The sequence below is a fragment of the Phaethon aethereus genome (assembly GCF_964289735.1).
Source record: "Phaethon aethereus genome assembly, chromosome: 12".
Taxonomy (NCBI): Eukaryota; Metazoa; Chordata; class Aves; order Phaethontiformes; family Phaethontidae; genus Phaethon; species Phaethon aethereus.
The window spans coordinates 17,150,027-17,172,044 of NC_138588.1; the positions used below are offsets into that span (position 1 = coordinate 17,150,027).

A 22,018-nucleotide genomic window follows, 5' to 3' on the forward strand; every position below is an offset into this window, starting at 1 on the left:
AGTCAAGCAGTTTTTGACTTACTCAGGCTCCTCTGTTCAATAACCAATAGTTCATTGATTTGTGTATTGTTTATACATGACTGAACAAATGTGAAGTGATCTGAAACATCAAAATGACATTTCTGATAGATCTGGTGACTTTGCAGGATCATCAGCCAAAATTAAATATTTTAATAAATAAGATGATGCTGTAACTTTTTTAGTCTGGCTAAACGGAAGCCTCACTTTTTCTAGCTACTGTTAACTCAGTATTTCCTATGGGATAATATGTCCCAAATCATAGCAGGCCTTAAGGTTGCTTTGATTAGTAATATTTAAATTACTATTTAAATCTCATAGTTTTAACATTCCAGTTTATATTGCTTTTATTAGTGGTGATCTAGATCCTTCTCATAGTTCTGCAGAAATCATAAGTCAAACTAACCTGCTGTACTTCTAGCTACCATTAACTTGAATTCAATGAATGAAGGATGGTATGGAGCTCTGAAGGAAGCAATTCAGCAACAACAGAACCAACTAGTGTGGGTTTCAGAAGGAAAGGTAAGAAATAATATGTTTGGGGAGAAATGACAAAACCGTTTGAGAGGTTATTTGTTCTTTCATTCTTACTGGTGTTACAGGTATGGGCAGATACTTGTGGAATGAAGTTTGTTTTCCTTTTTTCCTCCTCATTTTAACCATCATTTGAAGATCTAAAGCAGTAATGCCTCATGGTGCTGTGAGCTGCACAAAACTGATGTGTCACTGTATTAGTGCAGTTAGTCTGTTAATGAGTGCTATACAGTTGTCATGCACGCAGCAGTGTAGTTAAGTGAGAGCATTTGCTCATTGCCACTTAACTGGAGGATGTATTTTTGCTTTGAAGACTTTGTGGAGATTGGATGCTTTTTCATGAAAGAATGTCTGGGTGTTCTGCTGCATTGATATTAGGGGCTGGGTTTGCCTGATGATGAAGTATTATTTTTTTGTTCATATAAAAGCAAGTGGCATATTCGTGTTTCTGACCTTCCGGAGAACTGTGTTCTCTCAGCTGTGAGAACAGAGATACAAAACCACAAGTTAGTGTTCTGTGTTCCCCACTAAAACTCAAGTTGCATGTTACACTATTCACATTAGACCCATCCTGTTGAAGAGTTAATGCTGTTTGAAGTGCTGGCTACAAGGAAACAAATGATTAATCATCTATTGCTGCCTGTTTCTTAATATTTGGATTGTCTATTTCTGTTCAGATTGAGCTGCTTTCACCTCCTTATATCTACCTTCAGGTTAATGATTCCAATATCATAATATCACTTTAAAGTGCAGCTTTGTATTTTTTCAAACACTTTGATTTCTGTGGACACACAGTGTGCGCTAGTCCCTCCCTTACACTGACAGTCATCTGACCCCTTAATAAATGATTCAGAAAGCTAACCTGCAGAAAAGGCTTTTAGGTGTAAGCTTAACGTCTTCAACGATTGAAACCTGATTTTTCTTCCTATTCAGAACTGCTGAATTCTCATACTGTTGCTGTGCTGCTGGATTTGGATAGAACTGATTTTTAACAACCGGACTTTCTATTGCCGTTCAGAACAAGATAGATGCATTCCATTTGTTCAGTTCTTCATTATTCACAAAAAAATTTCCTAGCTTTACATTGTAAGAAAAAGTGCATTCTATAAAAGCTATTTCAATAAATGTGTACTCCAATTTTGTTTGACACAGGCAGATGGTGCTACAAGTGATGACCTTGATTTACACGATGACCGCCTGTCTTACCTCTCAGCTCCTGGTAGTGAATATTCTATGTACAGCACAGACAGTAGACACACATCTGATTATGAAGACACAGATACAGAAGGGGGTGCTTATACTGATCAAGAACTGGATGAAACTCTGAATGATGAGGTTGGGACTCCTCCCGAATCTGCTATTACACGTTCTTCTGAGCCTGTTAGAGAGGATTCTTCTGGAATGCATCATGAAACTCAAACTTACCCTACTTATGCATCTCAAACTCAGCCACAGCCGAATCTCAGAATAGATTCTTCAGGATTTAAAACCACTACTTCTCAGCCGGTAAGAAAGTAATTTTATGCACTGACCACTATACATCTGGTCTGCTTACCAGTATTGTGAGTGCATAGAAGAACCTGTCAGCAGCAAGTATAATATGTTATAATGAATTATAGAATTAGCTTGCCCTACCTGTTTTAGTGACTCATTCTGACAGGAGGGGGATTGAAGTAACATTCTACTTTTAATAATTCAATGATTAAATGTTTTGCTTTTTTTATCTTCAACATAATGAATTTCTGGAGGTGCTAGTGCATGAGACTTTCAGTACATTTCATTCTACATCTAGCTGCATTGATCAAAGCATCATTTAAATTATTGTAATATAAATCAAAAAGTCATACAGTGATTCAGTAGTGGTATATTTAAAATATTTTAAACACTTCACAGAAAGCAGAAGCCTCACCTGCAGTCCCTTACCTTTCCCCGTCGCCTGAATCAAACCCTGCAACCTCATCAACTTCTGCAGTAAATGCTAATGTAAACCTAACTAATGTCAGACTGGAGGAGCCTACTGCTGCTCCTTACAACTCTTACCAACCACAAGCGGGCCCCTTAAGAACATCAAATACTGAGGGAGCTCATATAGTCCTAAGAGATCAAGAGCCATCATCCTTATCGCCGCATATAGATCCAGCAAAGGTACCTGTGCCACATTGTTGCGCTGATTTCCTGCTATACGTCAAGCTACCACATGATCTTTTTGTTTTGCCCTTATTTGGAGAATTCCTTCTGATTATTTTACTATAAGAGATCATGCAGGTTACAAAAAACAGTGCATCTGAATTGCTAAGCATCATCTAAGGTTTTGTGTGCATGGCTTCAAGCTATATACTTTTCACTTCTCAAAAGATGACTTTTTTTAAAAGGGCTGCATTCTGTGTTTTGATTTTACTTTGTGTCACTGTTTTTCCTTTGTCAATGTTCTGCTGTTTGTTAATGAGTCCTTGAGAAAAATCTGTTATTTCCCTAAAATGACACTAGATCTTTGTGTACTTTAAATCATGCCAAATCCTTGATCATGAAGATTAATCCAGTTTGTTGGGTGATTTTTATATACTTTCTCAGCAATGCTAAAACTAACTTAAATATGGGAATTCATTTACTTTCACTCTTTCCACCCCCGCAAAGAAGTGTGTGTGCCTCCCAACACCAAACCCCAAAGATGAGACTATTACCTTTGTCTTTCCCTTTTAATCTCCTGATGTGTTTTGCTCAAAAATAGGACTGGAAGCTTCCTGTGATTGTAAACAACTGCATCAAATTATTCTGCTTTTAAACAAAACTAAAGGCAATATTTCAAACTTAGGTTTCCTCAAAATATTACATTTCAAATGCAGCTGCAGTTACTCTTCCTTTTAACTGAAAAGTATGCCACTCTCTTTAACAGGTATACCGAAAGGATCCATATATTAATGAAGAAGTGTCCAGACAAAGCTATGTCTTAAAACAGTCAGCAATTAACCACCCAGTACAGAGACAGGAGAGAGACCCAAATTTGGTCTATGAATCCCAGACTCAGTATGCAGAAAAACAACCGAGTAGGGACTATGAACAGTCAACGTATAGGTATGATTCTACAAACTATGTAGATCAGTTTTCTCGTGGTTATGACCCTCGCCTACATTATGATGACCGTGTGCCTCACTATGAGGAGCACTGGGCATATTATGATGAAAAACAGCCCTACAATCAAACAAGAACAGCTTATGAAAACCAGCCTCCTAGGGATATTGATTCTAGACAAAATATAGAAGAGAGCACAGAACGCAGCTACTATCCAGCACAACCTCGTTTTGAGGAACCCCCTCCAATGAGCTATGATAGCAGACCTCGCTATGAGCATGCACCCAAAAATTTCAGCTTACCACAAGTGCGATATGAAGATCAACATACTGTTGGATATGACACGCATGGTAGATACAAACAGGAAGCTCAGCCATACCAGTCAGCCATATCTCGATCTCCTGAACCGAAGCAGTACTTTGATCCACATCTAAGGGGCTATGAACAAGGTCCTCCTCAAGCTTATAATGCTAAAGCTGGACAATATGAGCCTTCTCATAGCACTTCAGGTGTTTCTCTTCCTCCTCCCCCTTCATCACAAACCAAACCAGAAGTTTTGCCTTCTAACAGTAAACCACTGCCTACACCGCCATCTCTAGCAGAAGAAGAAGAAGATCCAGCCATGAAACCACAGTCTGTGCGAAGTAGGGTTAAGATATTTGAAAGGAGAAGATCACCATCTTTGGAAAAAATGAAGGACCCAAGTGATACGTCAGCTGTCAAGGTAAGTCATTTAAGTTTTTTGATTCCTGCTTTTTTGCTAATGAGACTACTTTACAAGAAGCAAAATACCGTCTTGGAAAGAAAGCTTTACTGCTTGTGGAACAGCCTCTTAGCAACCTAACTGCCATATGTCTTAAAAGCAGAAACTGAAAACTTTTGTGAAAGCACTGAAGGGGATCTTGCCATGCTGAAAACTCGTTCCAGTTCATCTTTCACTAGTGTTCATTCTGGTTTTCCTCTTGAGGGAAGTGGGAGAGAGTCTTAGTTTTCTTACTCATGAAGTGCCTTATTTTTCTAAACGTTAAAATCTAAGAGAATATGCTGTGCTTTTCTTTACAGCCTCCAGAACTAGCACCTAAGCCTACACTTACAACTGTGAGTGGTCCAAAACAGACTTCTCAAAGCCAGTATGAGCATGACAAAACAACTTACAGGTAGATGCACAACTGATTAAATTTGGTTTTCAATATGAGATTAGAATATTCAGAAAACACATCTTAGTGGTTCAAATTGGAAACTGCAGAGTGTGTCAATATGATTTCTGTGTCAAAAGTAAAAGATGTAAAGTCAGTTTTCATGGACATGATTGCTGGGAAGTGGGAGAAGGACACAATATGTTTTTTCAGCATTTTTGAAGAAGAAACTTGGCTAGTATCTTCATCTTACCTTTTTCTATGTTTAACTGAGATAATTAGACAGTAAAACAAAAGGGAAAAATTAAGGTAAAAGGGAAATAAGCGTTTTCTTTCCTTACGCTACGTCACAGCCATCTAATTCCTATGCAGTATAGGTTAAAAAGGCAAGGTGTGCCATTACAAGAGTTAGATTTTTGGTTGCTTTATTACTAGCTAGGTTACAAAATAGAATCCTAATTCAGGTGTTTATGCTTGTTCAACTGTGCAAGGCAACTGTGTATTACTATTCTTGGTTAGGGCCCCGGAACCACAGAGACCTCAAGTGAAGCCACCTGAAGATATTGTGCGTTCAAATCATTATGATCCTGAAGAAGATGAAGAGTATTATCGAAAGCAGCTCTCCTACTTCGATCGCAGGAGTTTTGAAAATAAGCCATCTGCGCAGGTTCCTGCCACTCATCATTCTGAGCCCGCTAAACCAATACATTCACAGAATCAGCTGAATTTCACCAATTATTCTAAGTAAGTTTGGGGGATTTCTTTTTTAATTTGAAAAAGGAGGGAGGCGTATAAGGCAAAAACAGAAATTCTGGCTGTCGATGGAATTCCAGGGGTTCATGGTAACTAATACCTTGTATTCACAAAGTCAATTTCTCTGCTTAGATGTAGGTTTAGTTTGGAAACATGTAACCGGATAACTTTTTATTGTGGTAAATGAAATGAATAGTTTTTGTAGGTTTCAGGACTTTCAACGTGTTTCAACTTTTGCTTACCACTTACGAACAGAACATAACATAACAAAGTATTTCCTTCATCTGTCTAATACTGAGTGCTTAAACATCTTTGAAAGCAAGGATTTTGGTTTATTCCAGTTCTGCATACGTTTATTCTGCGGACAGGCTTGAACATGTTAGCCATGTTTGACATTAGGAAACAGAGCCTTTAGGGAATATTGCTGGGTCCAGAATTTAATCTGTTGATGGAAACATCTGTTTCCTATATTGTTCTGCTTCCTTGATTTGGAACATTTTGATACAGAAAGCGTGTGAAAGCTCATACACAGATTTAGCTCAGGTCAAGAACTGCCTATCTTGGAGGATGCTTATGCAAACTTTGTGAAAAGTCTCTCTACAGTTACCTAAATTTCCAAAATCTGTTTTGATTCAAACTGTAAATATGTTTGTGGCTGTTACTGTGAAAAGCTATCTTGGCTTGTTGCATGCAGGCTGAAAATCGGGTATTTTTGAAGGCTTTGGTTGCATTCCTGCTTGAAATCTGGACAATTCAGGTCAATCCGGAAATCTGGCAACCTTAATGTAAAGGAGATCTTTAAAACTTCAGCAAGCTAGTTTATTATTTCACTCTACAGTGTTAAATATGTGTGCCAGCTGTCTTTCATGTACTTGATATGCTGTGTTCCAGTGCTTGTCTTAAAGGATTTGAGGTAGGACTCGGGAATCCTGTTCTTACTTGTATAATATTATCTGTCATCTCCAGTGTCTCCCTCTGTGAACTGAGAATATTGGAATCTTTCCAAAAGCTTGATTGGATTTTAAAAGATTAATTTTTTTTCTTGATCAAGAAGTCTACTACTTTTTTATATGCCAAGGAAGGAATGTGTACAGTAATCTGTAACCAGTTCTGATTCTCAGTCAAGGATGTTCTTTATACTTTGTTTTCACTTGCTCTGTGTCTTCTCACGGAAAAATAGGAACCTATCCATCCTGCTCTCTAGGCATCATAGGAAGAGACCTAAAAAAAGTTTCAGCTCGCCTCATAATGCATTGTAGTAGCTTTCAGAGTTACGTTTCCCCATACAAAAAATGACGTTTCCCATAGATCGTAGATTTTGATCTGTGGACATGAACTGTGGTGCCATTGTAAATGCAACTAGTGCTTTGGGAGAAATATTGTAAGCTTTCATCAAGTAACTGTGAAGATTGTAAAATGCTTAAGATGGAGAGCATTGTAAGCTTTTGTTGTTCATTTGTTATCCTCTGCAGTGTTGTCACACATACACACAAATATTGAGTTTTTGCTGCAGAACTGCTAATAATTGAGAGAGATTGTTCCGTATTTCTATCTATGGCTTCTGTCTGCCATGACACTTCCATTCTTTGGCTGCTTAGTTCTGGTTTTGTTTTGATTGTGAGTTAGTGTATAACTTCAGGGCTTGTACTTCTGGGAAGGTGATATTTTACTGCCGCAGGGGAATAAGATAATACTGTTTTTAAGGCTGATAGTTTCATATTTCAGGGGACAAAAATGTGTTGTGTTTTTTCTTGGTGAAAGAACGTAAACCTTTACAGGAAGGGACAGACATGGGAAAGAAAATTTACCCTGGGTAGTCCAGTGCAACTAGACAAAAACTAAAATATTAGTGGAAGTAAGTGGAAAGAGAGAAACAAGAACACTACTCAGTGGGACAGTACTGCTTCTAGAAGCATACCGCAATGTCCTTGCGTGGAAACAGACAACACAATTGCTGTTGTGAGAAAGCACTCGTATTTAGGACTCTCCTTTTGCTAGCTTCTGGTTCGTACCCTGTTACTTGCTCATTATTAATCTTTTTTCCAGTGAACTTACATGGTAATTGCTATTCTGTGAACAAGCTCTTCGTAAATAAACAGGACTAAATTTGAAGGAGACAGGAACTGTTGATTATACAATCTCTTGTGCCTGCATAATCCATATAACACATTCTGGGTACAGAGGACAGGTTTTATTTATTCATGAGCAGTAGCTACAACTCTTTGTTTTAAATATTAATGTTAAACATTAAATTATGTTAAGTTCTTTGACCCTGAGTAAGTATTGCGAAAGTATGTATTTTTCCCATTAGGTGTCTACAAATATGTTTACTCTTCTAACTTGGCGGTGTTTTATTTGCATCATTTAGGAAACTTACGCCACTACTAAAGCTGCTTTGTATGCGTAATGCTGTGTCTGCCTTGTGCAGATCACAGTTGTCAGTGACTTTAGAATAAGGGGTAGTTTCTCTTGATGTGAGAAAATAGTAGGATTTGTAAATGAATGTGTTTCACTGGATGCAGATGGAGCAATTTATGAGGTTACTACCCCTGTGGCTGACTAGTGGATTTGTTCTCGCTTGTTTCAGTCCAGTTTCCTGCATTAGCTTGACATGCTGCAGAATGCGGTAACTTTATCTAGATTTTCTATCGAGTAGGGTTAAGAGTACTCGCGTGATCAGTTGCAGCCTCATTTGAGGAGGCAGTAAGGAGCAGTGTCATGTGTTAACTTCGTAAACTGCTCTAGCTGAGCTCTTACGTGTCTGTTCCGGAGTTGGAGCTTTTTGAATGGGAACTAAACTAATGCTGTTTGGTAAGTTTTCTATTGCACACTGAGGCTTATAACCTCTTGGCCACTGGTTCATTCTAGCGGTTCGTTTCTGCTTCATTTCAAATGGAAGTAGTGGTTTTCTAACCAAAATGAAGTGGGAAACAGCTTAGAAAACAGCATGTGAATAATTAGAGAAACCTTATTTATACACTCGCAAGTTGTAAGCAAGTGATTTTCTTGTGGACCACTTTGCATACAGGTTCTGAACAATGTGGCTGACCCTTGGTCGGGAGCATATGACAGAAGACTGTGCTTTATATTAAGCACTACTTTCTGCTGGTTGTTTGTGATGTCACAGCTCTCTCCTCTGTTTCCTCCATTAAAATGTACTACCCTTCCTTATTTTTTTAATTCCTCAGAAAGCTGGCAAGCTGTGCCGATTAGGTGTGGAGTGTGTAGGGTTGTTTTTGTGGGCTTTTGCAGTGCTGCCCTCCCCTGGTTAGTAGCCCCTCTGGGAAGCAGTGATTTCAGGTATGCGGTTTCTGAGAAAGCAGCTACTCCCCACCTGGAATAAAGACAACGGAGAGTTAGCGTGCAGTAATAACTTCTGTTGTTGGATGAATGGCTTTATATAAAACCAGTGGGAACGGGATTTTATACAGCAGATGCAAAATGATCTTTTTTTTGCAACACTGATTTTAGAGGTACATTCATTACAGATGCTGTTCAGCTCGCTGAGCATCATGTTCTTGTGGCCATCAAGCAGACTTTCAAAAGTTGATCAGCCCTTTTCTTAGTTTCATAACACACTCCTCTGAAGCGGTAAGACTGGTGTCTAAAATTATTGCCTGTTAAATTTTTATGACCATACAGAAAGTGAAGGGATGAGGGAAAGCTGTACTAGTGTGAAATGTATTTTCTTGCAACATACAAGCAAAGTAAGTGTTAAAAATCAAGAGTAAGTCATCAGTATACGATTTTCTGCCTCGTAGTATTCATTAACAGTTGTTCCAAGAGGTCCTTTTAGGAATTGTTGAACGCAATCAGAAGCATTTTATAGTGTAGGCTCTGCTATTGGATGAGTTCATAGTGCTATAGAAACATTTGCTATGAATGTACTCTCAGTACATGATCTGCAATACAAAACCATCATTATTCTGTGTACGTTAAGACTGAAGAAATTAATGCAAACCGGACTGTAAGTGTGAGATGGTTAGAATATGGGATTTATATTTTGCTCATTTTTTTCAATATCTCGAATAACTCTGCTTATACAGGTTGTAACAAATGGCTTAGCGTAATCTCGTTCGTACTTTCACTGTCTGTCAATTTGAGATCTTGACCACCTCCTAATTCATTGACAAAATCTCTTATTAAATATAGTAAGTGATCATTGTACGTACGCCTTTGGTAAAGGTCTTACCAGAAACATCACTGTTAATAGTGTCTCTGTTTCAACAACCTTGTCATCTGAGAGCTGCTTGGACTAACGTAACAAGTGCGAAGAAATAATATGCTCAAGATAGAATGACTATTTTCTTTCATTCTTCTATTGCTGTTTGCTTTGCCATCACCTAGATTTCTTGGCTCTTACACTAGCTATGACTACTTGAAAAGGAACATCAAGTGGTAAGACTGTTGTTGATGTGAGGATGTTTTCAGGTGTCCTCTTGCTGTTATATTTCATCACAGGCATTATGTGCACTTAAAATTTTAAACACAAGTTCTGAAAGTAAGTGCGACATATTGTAGTCCAAAATTACAGGTATTTCAAATCAGTAATTTCCTGAAATAAAAGTTTGGAGAAATATTTCTAGTGTAAGAAAAACGCTTTAAAAATAAGATGTTGAAGTTACTTACACCATGCACATAAAGCTAGTGAAGCTTAAGCTGATTACATTTCTAATTAAGATGGCATTGTTCAAATACTAGGTGTATTTAGAAAAGTTGTACTAGAATCTATTGTCCTGTTGGCTAATTATGCTTTTCTAAAACAACCCATCCACCCCCAAAAAAAGAGGGTTTATATTTTTATTTTGAAGACCTGCTAAATTTAAGAAGAATTTTTCATTGAAGTTACCCAAAATGAAATTGAAAAACTAAGATCTTGTAGGCAATTATGCAAATACACCTGAAATGTCATCTGCCTTTTGTTTGCCATGGTTTGTGTTACTAATCTTCTTCTAAAGTTTCGATGTTGTCTTAATCTCTTGTGCTTATCAATAAATGTTTTCATATTTGAGACAGGATATTAAAGAAAATAGTGTTTTAATGTTTATAGGAAGAGATGGAAATCAGGTGATCTTAGAAGAAAAAAATAGCAGTGAATGCAGGAGCTCAGAGCCCTGAGGAAATGGAACAGTCAAATGTTTGGTTTTCTTGTTCTGTTTCCACCAGGGGGAAACCAACTGATACTGAATCAATGGATAGGTCTGTTGGTGAAAAACGCTATGAGCCAGTCCCTCAAGTTACAACTCCTCCTCCTGCTCCTTCAGTCCAGTATACACAACCTCAGTCGATTAATAGTCCTGTCCTGTCTCTCCCACCACATCACAAGCCTGCGCTTTCTGAAGGTGAGCAGTTGGAAAGCTAACCTGTCTGGTGGTAACGAGTGTCACTTGTCAGGTGCTTGTGTGGTTGCTCCAGCACCTCTGCACTGGTAGCTATGTTATTCTCTAACTGAAACTTGGAGTAATTGTTAGTGAAAATAGCTTTTTACTGTGGTGATACGGAGTCTTGTGAAATTACCTGATCATCCTGTTGAAACCATAACTTCAGGTGCTAATAATCACTATAACTGTCTATTCCATACTTAGTGGTGTCAGCAAAGATGAAGTAAAATTACGATTTCTTGAAAAATGTACCTTTCTATGCTTTTGACCAGAATTCTTTAGGTATGAGTAATAGTTGTAGGCTTCTAAAAATAGAAGCAAAAGTTGTTTTCACTTCACATTGAGAGGATTGCCCGGTTTAACTGGATTTTCCCATTTCTGGAACTGCATGATAATATTTCAATACTGGTTTTCTTTTTTTTTTTTTTGTCATGGTATAAGTTAATCTAACCTTTTCATTGAAAGGCCGTACTGTTGTATCTAACGTATCTGTTTAATGAAACATTAGATAAATTGCCTGAACATACTAAATATAATAGGAGGACAGATGATCTGAGAGTGTGAAGCTGACTATATTTTATACAGTAGATTGAGAATTGACTAAAATGTATTCCTGTGCCATAGCATATGTGACCAGAAATTTCTGATTGTTACTGATGAGTTCTGGTACTTCTGTTTGCATTGCAGTTAACTCTGTGTCTGACCCTCCTCCATCTCAGAGTAAGCCAGCAATTTTCAGATCCTCTAGAGAGGACACTGTGCAGTCCACTTTTTATCCTCAGAAAAGCTTCCCTGACAAAGGCCCTATTAATGGAACCGAACAGATTCAGAAAACAGTCACTCCTTCTTACAACCGCTTTACAACAAAACCTTACACTAGTGCTGCAAGGCCCTTCGAGCGCAAGTTTGAAAGTCCTAAATTCAACCATAATCTCTTGCCAAATGAAGCTCAACATAAACCAGAGTTGCCATCAAAATCTCCAAATTCTCCTCAACCAATTTTGAAAGCACACAGCTCATCGCAGCCTCCCGAGTTTGACAGTGGAATGGATACCTTTGCTGTCCAGGTCGACAAGCCTAAATATCAACCAAATAATGTTAATGCTGTGCCTAAAGCCATTCCTGTAAGGTATGCTGCTGCTTTTTTCTTTCCCTTAGTACATTTATAGGAGTTTATCTGTGAAACCTGTGAAAAATACAGGTGGTTTTTTCCTGTGCTTCCAATTTCTGTTGATGTTACAGTTAAAAGATCAATACTATGATTATAAAATTCTGCCAAAGGGCATTGAAGAGCATTTGGATAGATACTTAAAGTATGTCCTATGTCCCTGTATCATCATGTATTCTGTTACTATGAAGTGGCATGACTTTTACTTCCCATTTCTCATACGATAATTACAAGTCTTCTGGTAGATAGTAATCGCTTGTCCTTTCAATTTGTTTCTGGAAGATGGAATTAATTTCTAAGTATAGCTGTTGAACCAAATTGTATTAATTCTGTGTGCTTAGAGAGACACCTCATGGCACACATGCATAAGGGATGTTTTAAAAACACTTGTAAAAAGGGAAAATCGCTTTAGCAGTTTCACATTGGTTCTTTTTACTATGAGAAAACAACTGCTTAAAAGCAGCCAATGCGTGCCTCATATGCTTGAACTACAAGAACTATGTGAAGAGCAACAGATAGTATTACAATGTTAAGCTATCCACTGACTTGTTAAATTATTTTCAGTAATAATCATAGAATCATTGAATAGTTTGGGTTGGAGGGGACCTCTTAGGGTCATCTAGCCTAACCCTCGTGCAATGAGCAGGGACATCTTCAACTAGAGCAGGTTGCTCAGAGCCCTGTCTAATTTTCAGGGATGGGACATCTACCAACTCTCTGGGCAACCTGGGCCAGTGCTTCACCACCCTCATTCTAAAAAATTTCTTCCTTACATCTAGTTAAAACCATTACCCCTTGTGCTGTCGCTGCAAACCCTGCTAAAAAGTCTGTTCCCATCTTTCTTAAAAGCCCCCTGTAAGTACTGGAGGCTGCAACAAGGTCTCCCCGGAGCCTTCTCTTTTCCAGGCTGAACAACCCCAACTCTCTCAGCTTGTCCTCACAGCAGAGCTATTCCAGCCCTCTGGTCATTTTTGTGGCCTCCTCTGGACCTGCTCCAACAGGTCCATGTCTTCCCTGTGCTGAGGGCTCCAGAGCTGGATGCAGGACTCCAGGTGGAGTCTCACCAGAGCGGAGTAGAGGGGGAGAATCCCCTCCCTCGACCTGCTGGCCACACGGCTTTGGATGCAGCCCAGGATATGGTTGGCCCTTTTTGCAGAACAGTGTTTGATTATTCTTTGGTTTCAAAATAATGCATGAACCAGCCTTGAAATCTTGCTTGATGTTTCAGTAATTCAGAAATTTAATAGAGGAGTGAATCCTTCTTGTTCTTAAGTACCTGAGAAATGTTCTGATGCTTTATAGTTTTGTAGACTGCTAGAAATTTTGAAATTACTGGTTCTTCTAGTGAAATTATATAGAAGTGGTTCTGAAATCTACTCAAACTAGCCATTTTATCATGTTTTAGGGGTCACTTTTTTTAGTTCTACCCTGGCAACCTGGAAAAAATTGTATGGGTTTTGTTTAACGGGCTTTATTTTCAATGTGTATCTGAATAGAAGGGTTCAGTGTGGCTTGAATATTGATAAAACTCCTAGGTTTTTGTTTTATATTCAGCCCTTCAGCACTTGAGGATGAAGAGGAAGAAGACGGACACACTGTTGTAGCCACAGCAAGAGGTGTATTTAACAGCAACGGTGGTGTATTGAGCTCCATAGAGACTGGAGTTAGTATTATTATACCACAAGGAGCCATTCCAGAGGGAATAGAGCAAGAAATATATTTCAAAGTCTGCAGAGACAATAGTATACTTCCACCTTTGGACAAAGAGAAAGGTAAGAGCTGGCACTGTACACTGTCCTGTAATTTAATGCAACAGCATTAAAAATAACAGCAAAATAGAATATGAAAATACCTTCATATGCTTCAGTATATAACATATATTTCTATATGAAGATCCAGAGTATACATCTCACAAGAAGTACAAGGGAAGCAATATTCTGCTTAATATTGAAAGTTGCAAGCAAGATGGAAACGCCGAATTATAAGTCAAGAATACTTTGTAGACTTAAGTACTGATTTAAAATTTGTGTACTGCACTAAAGGAAGGTTCTAAATTATTTTTTCAAGAATCTTTGTAGATTCTCTTGCAAAATGCAGCGATTTATTCTAGCTGTTCTTATTAAAAATAGTTCTTCATCTCACAGTTAGGACCAAAGAATTATAAAGCACGTGATTTAAACTAATTTGACTTGAGTTGAATATCTGAAATTTACTTCAACACTTGAAAATACCCAGAATGTTATTTTTTTCAATTTTAGAAAGACACCAGCTTCACAGTTTAAAACATACTCTAACTTTTATTTATATAGAAGTATATTCCTGACTTACTAATACGGGTTGAGTAGTATATGTTAGTTGATCAATTTTTTTGTAGTAAGTCTGTCTTTCGTACCACTACTCCAGTGTACATGCATTTTCTGACCTGTCAGATTTGATTTCCTCAAGTCAAGAAACGGACAGGGTGATAAATTTGCAGTTAAAGCATTACTTGCAATCTGCAGTTACTTTGAATCTTCCTAAACCAAACATAGCATGTTCCTCAACTGAATAATCTTATGTTAACATTTGGAGTTTTAAACTAAAACCAGACCTCTATATTTGTGTGCTTTATATTTTGGCTATTAGATTAAGGGTCATAGGCTCTTGAGCTACTGAAGGCTTTATTCAGCCCAGTGTGCTATGAATCCATGCAAGCAGAACCTCGCAGCTGTAGCACAAAAAGAAGTATGAATTAGCTGCTTACAGATTTGGGGATTTGTTTCTTTTGATGCGCCTGCTTAGAAATCAGTGACAAAACAAAAAAAATCCCAAGATGATTTATGTTGTGGATTATCATCAGACTTGTTCATACTTTTTCATTTTGAGATTGTGATATGTTCCATTGAAAAGTCACTTGAGTGCTCTGAAAGAGACTTTGAGAAACCATCTTGATAAGTGCTGTTATTCACTGACAGGTCAAAAAGTTCATATTTTTCTCTAAAGCTAAGTTGCATCAATAACAGGTTTTTCTTTCTCTTAACTCCAGGTGAAACACTTCTTAGCCCTTTGGTAATGTGTGGGCCTCATGGACTAAAATTCCTGAAGCCAGTGGAGCTGCGCCTGCCACATTGTGCGTCTATGACCCCTGATGGTTGGTCTTTTGCTCTAAAATCCTCCGACTCCTCGTCGGGTATGCTGTCCTCCCTCTGTCCTTTTGGGGCTTTTGGGTGCTATCGTATAATTTAAGTTAATTAGGCTAAAGGTGATGCTGTGTAATATAAAGAACCCAATCATTGTATTTGTGTCAAACTCTCCCATTTCACTTTCATTACAAATGTCCTTCTTACATTTACTCATGGTGCAAATTCATAGCTAAAGCCATGATAGCAGAAAAAGAGTAATATCTCTAGTCTATTAAATATTATAGTATTTTTCTATTCTGTCTTCTTTCTTGAGGACTGCTACAGCTGAATACACTCGAAATGATAGTCACACTAAAATGGAGAGGAGATGATTATGTACCTCTGGCCTTTGTAACATAACTGGTGTTTATTGCTTAATTAACCATATAGGACTCTGGCAAATCTTAACAATCTGCATGCTCATAAATCATGATTTAATGCTTGTTAACTGTTTCCATGTGTGCAAGCTGATGCTAACAGTTGGGTCATTTAAGAAAACTATAGTGTTCAGTAAAAGCATTTACAGTGCATTCTAATGTAGCTGGATTTTCCACAAGACTTTTATTGCTTGCTTCTGCCTATTTCTCCTCTACTGCCTTCTACCCAGAAGTTTCTCGTTGATAGTAAACGTTGCAACTAGGTTGCAGTTTTATTTACCTGTTCATTTTTTACTTCACCGTCACTTTCTGGGATAAGGGTGAGAATGTATTGGCTGAAATTGTCAGTGAGGAACCTAATTGAGAATTCTGGGCAAGTTTCAAGCAATTTCATGAAATGGCTATGAGGTTACAGAGATTTAAAAAGGAGTTCTTGCACATCTGGGGAAGAAGTCTTTAAGGTTTTATTCAGCTATCTTCAAAATTTATGGTGGAAGGTTCAAACCATTAATGTGTACGTGTGATCTACATAACGACTGACCAATGTACTTCTCTATACAGCATTTAAGCCACCATGTATGCATTATCTTCTGTCACTAATGTATCGATCACTGTCAACACCAAAGCACTGATGCTTTGAAAGATGAAAGCATCAATCCCCTTGATGGGGATTCAATAACCTAGAGGTATTAACGGCAATAATTTTTAGTTGTTTTTTTAATAAGCTATTATATGCATGTGTTGCATGCATCTATTTAACAGTGTGTATACATGGCAGTGTTAAAACACGGACTCATAAATTACAGGGTCCCAAAAGATAATAACTAAAACAAAAATGACACAACACTTCCTTTGTAACTAATAGCACCTGTTCATGAACTTACTTGAAGTGAAGGGAGAGGACTCAAATGATCTAAACAATAACTGAAGTTACAGAGACGTTTTTCTCCCTTTCCAATGTGAGGTGGGTGTGTGTGTGCGCGCATGTGTGGGTGAGAGCAAGAGCGTGCATATCTTAAACCCTACACTTTCTGTACTGTAAATATAACACCACATTCTGTTAATCTGAAATGGGATGTATATCATAACATTGCTCTTTTGAGACAAACTTTAAAATTAGGCAATTCTGTCTTATGATATGTAAGTAGACCATACTGTGTCTTAAATAAATAATTGTTTTCTCTCTTTCTAAATTAGTTGGTTATGGGACTCTGATTCTTGAGGTGGCTTTATAATAACAGTTTATACAATTCTGTGTTTTCTCTTCCTTCAGTCGTCTGCTCTACCTCATCTTTTTTCAATGTATCCATGTTCTGTCCTAAAAGTGACATTCATTTGCACTTACTAACATCCTTTCTGCCACATTTAAGCTTCATACATTGATATTTTACTGTTAAACCCCTTCAAAAGCTTGAATGATTCCGGTATTAAAACTGATTGGGGAGAAAAGTTGACTTCTGTGGCCACACCTATTAGAAGGTATTAGTAAAAAATACTGAAGGATTTTTACTTTTTATTTTTCCAAAGCAGTTGTATGTAAGTATGGGAAAAACATCCTCAACAGCTAGAGGCTGCACTGGCTACAGTCTAATCCTTACTATGAATTTAGGAGGAAAGGTTGGAAAAAAGTCTGCCGTTGTCTCATGTGCAGGACTGGGACCTGGTTGTCCTACAGTCCTATTCTACCCTTCTCCTAATACATTTGATCATGCGAGTTTGGAATGGAATTCCCTGCATTTATAAAATGAAAAATTCTCCAGCATGTATTTGGCTTCTTGACTGAAATACGTAGTCTGGGCTGGCTGCAGTAAACTTGTTTGAATTCTCAAACTATAGACAGGCTACTTCTATACTTTGTCCCTACATCAGATGTTGCCATTGCTCAGTGCATTGTGTACTTCACTTTGTTCTCATGAGTTGAAGAACTCACTTTCATGAGGAAAATTACATGGAATTTACATCAGTCTCATTTAATACAGACGTCTTGGGTGTTTGCAGTCTGTGTGACTGGGTTCTCTAACTTGTTGCGCATTTCCGAAGGCAGATCTGTTTTGGCCAAGCTATTTTACGTCATTTACTTGGAAGACTTAAGAGAACTTCAGTGCATTTTTCACTGTTCTGCCATAGCGGGATGATGAAACGCTTTTTGTATAGTGGCAGCATTTAGTAGTGGGTTTAGGTGGGTGAATGAAGAATACTTTCTCCCCTTGAAAGAGGCAGTTGACTGTGCAGATGGATTGTAACCTTTGCCTGGTACTTTTGCTTGTAACAGAACGTTACAGAGGACTTTTGACCACCAGTAGATAAGATCAGTTGTAAAGATTTTTAAGTATGTACCAGTTAACTGGAATCCCTTTTAGAATGTCAGTATTTCAGGCTTTTAAACGAGTATACTGGATGTAGTTGCAAAATGACTACAATCCTGTCTACAATAACTTTCACAATAGAAGATAAAACTACCAGTCTGTCACAGTGTTTAGTTACAACATAACTTCTGATTCGATTCGTCTGTGTTAAGAACTGTCCCAAGAAACTTCAAATACATCCTACTCGGATTAGCTTTTAAAATCTCTTTCTACTTCTGGCAGTTTAGGAAAGAGCCCGTGAATACCTCAGTCACTGTTGGCACTTCTCAAATACAAAACGCTGTAGTGTAGAATGACTTATATTTAACAATTCCCGAGTGCCACGGCATCTGTTTTGGGTAACTGATCTATCCTACTTTATATGAAAACAAAGAGTTAATTTTTTAATAACAACATACAAACTGCAGGTTATTATTTAATAACAAACAAACAAAACAAACAGATGTTGATTCAGAACTTAAATACTCCTATCCAAAAGCTTGGTTGTTTCAAGATGTACACTGTTCGACAGCGGATACTAAACACCAGCATTGTGTTTTCCTCCCACAGGTGACCCCAAAACCTGGCAGAACAAGTCTCTTCCCGGGGATCCAAACTATCTTGTTGGAGCAAACTGTGTCTCAGTCCTAATTGACCACTTCTAAATGTTAAGTTAGCTGACTGAGTAAATAATGTGAAACTGAGATGGACCTTACATATAAACTGAACCACTCTATTGAGTATTAACTGTTCTATAAGTGATAATGGATCTTAGTGTTTAAGCACCTTGCTTTAACTAACAATGGTTTAGCAAGTACACTCTTTGAACCATGGTCACGATACATGCCACAAGCAGGGAGTGTACAGTGGGAACAAGGTGTGGGTTTTGCAGGTTCTGTATGCTTTGGTTTGTTGGTTGTTCTTTTGTGGTTTTTTGTTTTGTTTATCTTTTTTTTTTTTTAAAGGACACTACTAGTGTTTCATTGTTTAACATCTGAAAGTACCAATGGAATTATGTTCAGAGGAACTGAATTTGGTTCATGCTCCGCTGGCGAAAACACAGAATTTGGCCTGCATTTTTACGACTGTGTGTTTGTAACTCACAAGACTACGTTTTGGTCTCTAGTTTTTAAGTGACTTTTGGTGTACGTGTCCAATGAAATGGCAATCAACTTGGGGTAGCACAGATCGGAGCTTTTCCTCTGCGGAGAGGCTAATGCAAACACATCTACTTAATGTATATGGAAACATTGTCAGGAGAATGGTGGGAGGGGGAAAAGCATGTGGGATGACTATGGTTCAGTTGCCTCTGTGGATTTGTAAATTAACCACATTATTACAGACCTATTAACCAGCAGGGATGCCTTACCCTCATGTTTTTAATAGTCTTAGCTCTCATAGTTCTCTGTATTAAGTTTGTATGGCTTTTGTGCTTACCTAGATAATATATCATGAGAGACTGGGGAAAGAAAAGGAAGAAAAAAACCAAAACAAAACAAAACAAAAAAAAAACCACCACCCACTTGTGAGTTTGGTTTAGAGAATGAGTATTGTTTGTCTTCATCAGCCAGAAGAGAATCAATCAGAAGAAAATGATGGTATGTTTTCTGCTATGCATTTGAAAATTTCTAGATGTTATAGACCGCTTGTATATAATGCGTGCATACCACTTTTGTTCTTGGTTTGTAAATTAACTTTTATAAGCTTTACCTTTTTATATATATAAATATATATAAAAACAAACAAAGTTTCTTAAGGATATCTTTGTATTCTCATACCTTTTGAGCCTTGAACTTTGACATCTGCAGCAATAAAGCAGCATTTCTACAATATACGAACAAGGACATTTTTTAAAAATGCACAAAGTTGTTACCTTTTTAAGTGCTGCATTTAAAGAATATAACTCGGAATTCTCTACTTTGATTAAATTCTTGAAAAGTATCCCTACTGTAATTTGTCATAAGGATGCTGTACTATGTGCCCTGAAATGTATTTTTTTACTAATAGACAATTTATTACGGCACAATGGCACTACTACTGTTTAGATAATATACCACTGCATTCTGTTAATGAGTTACTAGCTATTCAGGTGTGGCTGATTTTTTTTCTCTGCAGTTATTAAAAATACACATTTCTAAATATACAGAATAAAATGTTTTTAAAATAATAAATGAGGCTGTAGTACCTTATTGTTTCTGCAGTGCATTTACGTGAACATGACAAAATCAATTTTGATTTTTTTTCTGTGTAAGTAGGCAGCTGGATTCTGCCATAGGTTCATACAGGAAGCAGAGCTCTTTTGTGGAGTCAGTTGGAGTTGTCTACAGCAGGGCTTCTGAAATGATGAACTCCAGTGTGGATCCATTGGAAATACTCGATACAAGTAGGAGTGGTAGACTTGTCCCTTGAATCACTATGTTGGTGCTAGTTTACTACTTATAGCTAGTCTTTGAAATATTTTGGCAGTGTTCTAGCATGTAGATTTACACATAGTCTAGTCCCATTATTGGGCGTGTTTGGAGTACGCAGTGGCTAACTAGTAAGCCACTACTATTCTAGAAGAGAAAAAAAATTCTGTAAGTTATTTTTAAATAATGCCAGGAAACAGTGCATAACTGCAATGTTCCCTTTCTGTACTCTTACTGACCAGTTAGTTTGTTTCTCACGTATGACCTACCCTAGAAGATGCATTCACTACTATTACTACTGCTCCTCATGGGGTTGAGATAATCTCAGCTCTTAAAGCAGGCATAAAATTTGAATAGCAAAAAACCTGCTCATGTTGGGATGGCATTTTTGATTTGTCTTGGTGATAATAGATTGGTGGTATTTTTTTGAACCGGCAGGAAGGAAGGTTTCAGAATGGCATGCAGAAGCGTCTTGGAGAAAATTCTAATGCTAAAATTTCTAAGTGTTCTTTTCTAGTTCAGATCTTAGTAAGGAGTATGTGAAACACTTCAAAATGGAGTCAGTCAGCTGCACTTGTCCACGCAGTGTTAACTCCAGGGTTCTATTTGCAGTGGTGTCATTTGTGTCTTGGACATCCTGAGTCTAGCATGCTGTAAGGTGTAAATGTCCTGAGTTGCTTTTATTGTGATGATCCGGATAATACCTTTCTGCTCTCTTAAAGAGGGTAGGGTCATGTCTGTCTATCAAAATGAAAAAAAAAAAAAAGTGACTGCTTTTGCTCTGCTGTCATTTCATAAATGAAATGAGAAAGTTGATGCTGTTCAAAAATGTGGCAATTCTCTACTGCTAAGCACCCTGTCAATGGAATTGTCTGTTGTTCTCTATATGTAGGAATATTTATTGAAGTGGCTAATTTAAACCACATGCGTGTTTTCATTGTCATCAAATCACAATGCTTTTGGGTTAACACACACACATTGAGAATAACTGTGCTAAAACCCACATATTCTTATTTTAAAATACTGGTGCTTTTGAAATCTTTATCCTTGCAAGAGATTGTTCCTTACGTATTTCGTATAGGCTAGGCTCTGCAGGAGCTGATTTCACATGTAACATTTTAATTTACTGTAGTTCTCTCTTCAATGTTTAATGTGAACTTGACAAACTGCATCTCCCAGTTCCTCCTATTTGTCCCAACAATGTACTACCTAGCTTTAGCCCTGCAAATTGTACAGAAGTTTTAATAATGTAAATCTCGAGTCTTTTTAAACAAATGGTTTCAAGTGGTGGAAACAGATACTCAATGGATACAGAATTACTGTTCATCTCTGACTTAGATTGTTGGTAAAAATATTTTTTTTAATCATTTTCTTAAAAAAAGTAGTAGTGAGTATTCAACTACACATACACAAACAAGTTATGCTTGTAAAAGTACTCCTCTTTTCCTGCCAACCTGGGTTAGGTGAAGCAAATCAGAAACGTTTAGGGCCTGATTGAAGATTCTCTGCTGTACTGTAATGTAACCTGGACCAGATGACAGAAATCGAAGCCATACAAGTTTGGCGAATAAAAGATGTTAAGCATGCCTGAAAAATGTTTTCTTAATATCTAAGTCACTTGTGGGGAAATAATTTGTAGAAGCCTCACTGAGTGCTAGCTGTGGTCTG

The 22,018-nt window shown here is 37.6% G+C and overlaps 1 protein-coding gene across 3 annotated transcripts in view; it reads left to right on the top strand.

The window, feature by feature from the left end:
• TJP1 (tight junction protein 1) overlaps positions 1-19,857 on the top strand; it is a gene marked incomplete at its 5' end in the record, with an annotated part of 163,460 nt that extends 143,603 nt beyond the window's left edge. For 2 of the 3 annotated variants that reach the window (XM_082005311.1, XM_082005312.1), the window contains 11 exons: positions 440-540; positions 1,705-2,058; positions 2,446-2,697; positions 3,446-4,345; positions 4,684-4,778; positions 5,277-5,501; positions 10,677-10,852; positions 11,579-12,020; positions 13,614-13,831; positions 15,085-15,228; positions 18,513-19,857. In XM_082005311.1, coding sequence (XP_081861437.1) covers positions 440-540; positions 1,705-2,058; positions 2,446-2,697; positions 3,446-4,345; positions 4,684-4,778; positions 5,277-5,501; positions 10,677-10,852; positions 11,579-12,020; positions 13,614-13,831; positions 15,085-15,228; positions 18,513-18,607 — 3,002 coding nt within the window. In that variant the 3' untranslated portion in view covers positions 18,608-19,857. Of the gene's footprint in view, positions 1-439; positions 541-1,704; positions 2,059-2,445; positions 2,698-3,445; positions 4,346-4,683; positions 4,779-5,276; positions 5,502-9,857; positions 9,909-10,676; positions 10,853-11,578; positions 12,021-13,613; positions 13,832-15,084; positions 15,229-18,512 lie in introns of all 3 variants that reach the window. The other variant, XM_082005310.1, reaches the window with a different exon arrangement.
• Between the last annotated feature and the right edge of the window lie 2,161 nt (positions 19,858-22,018).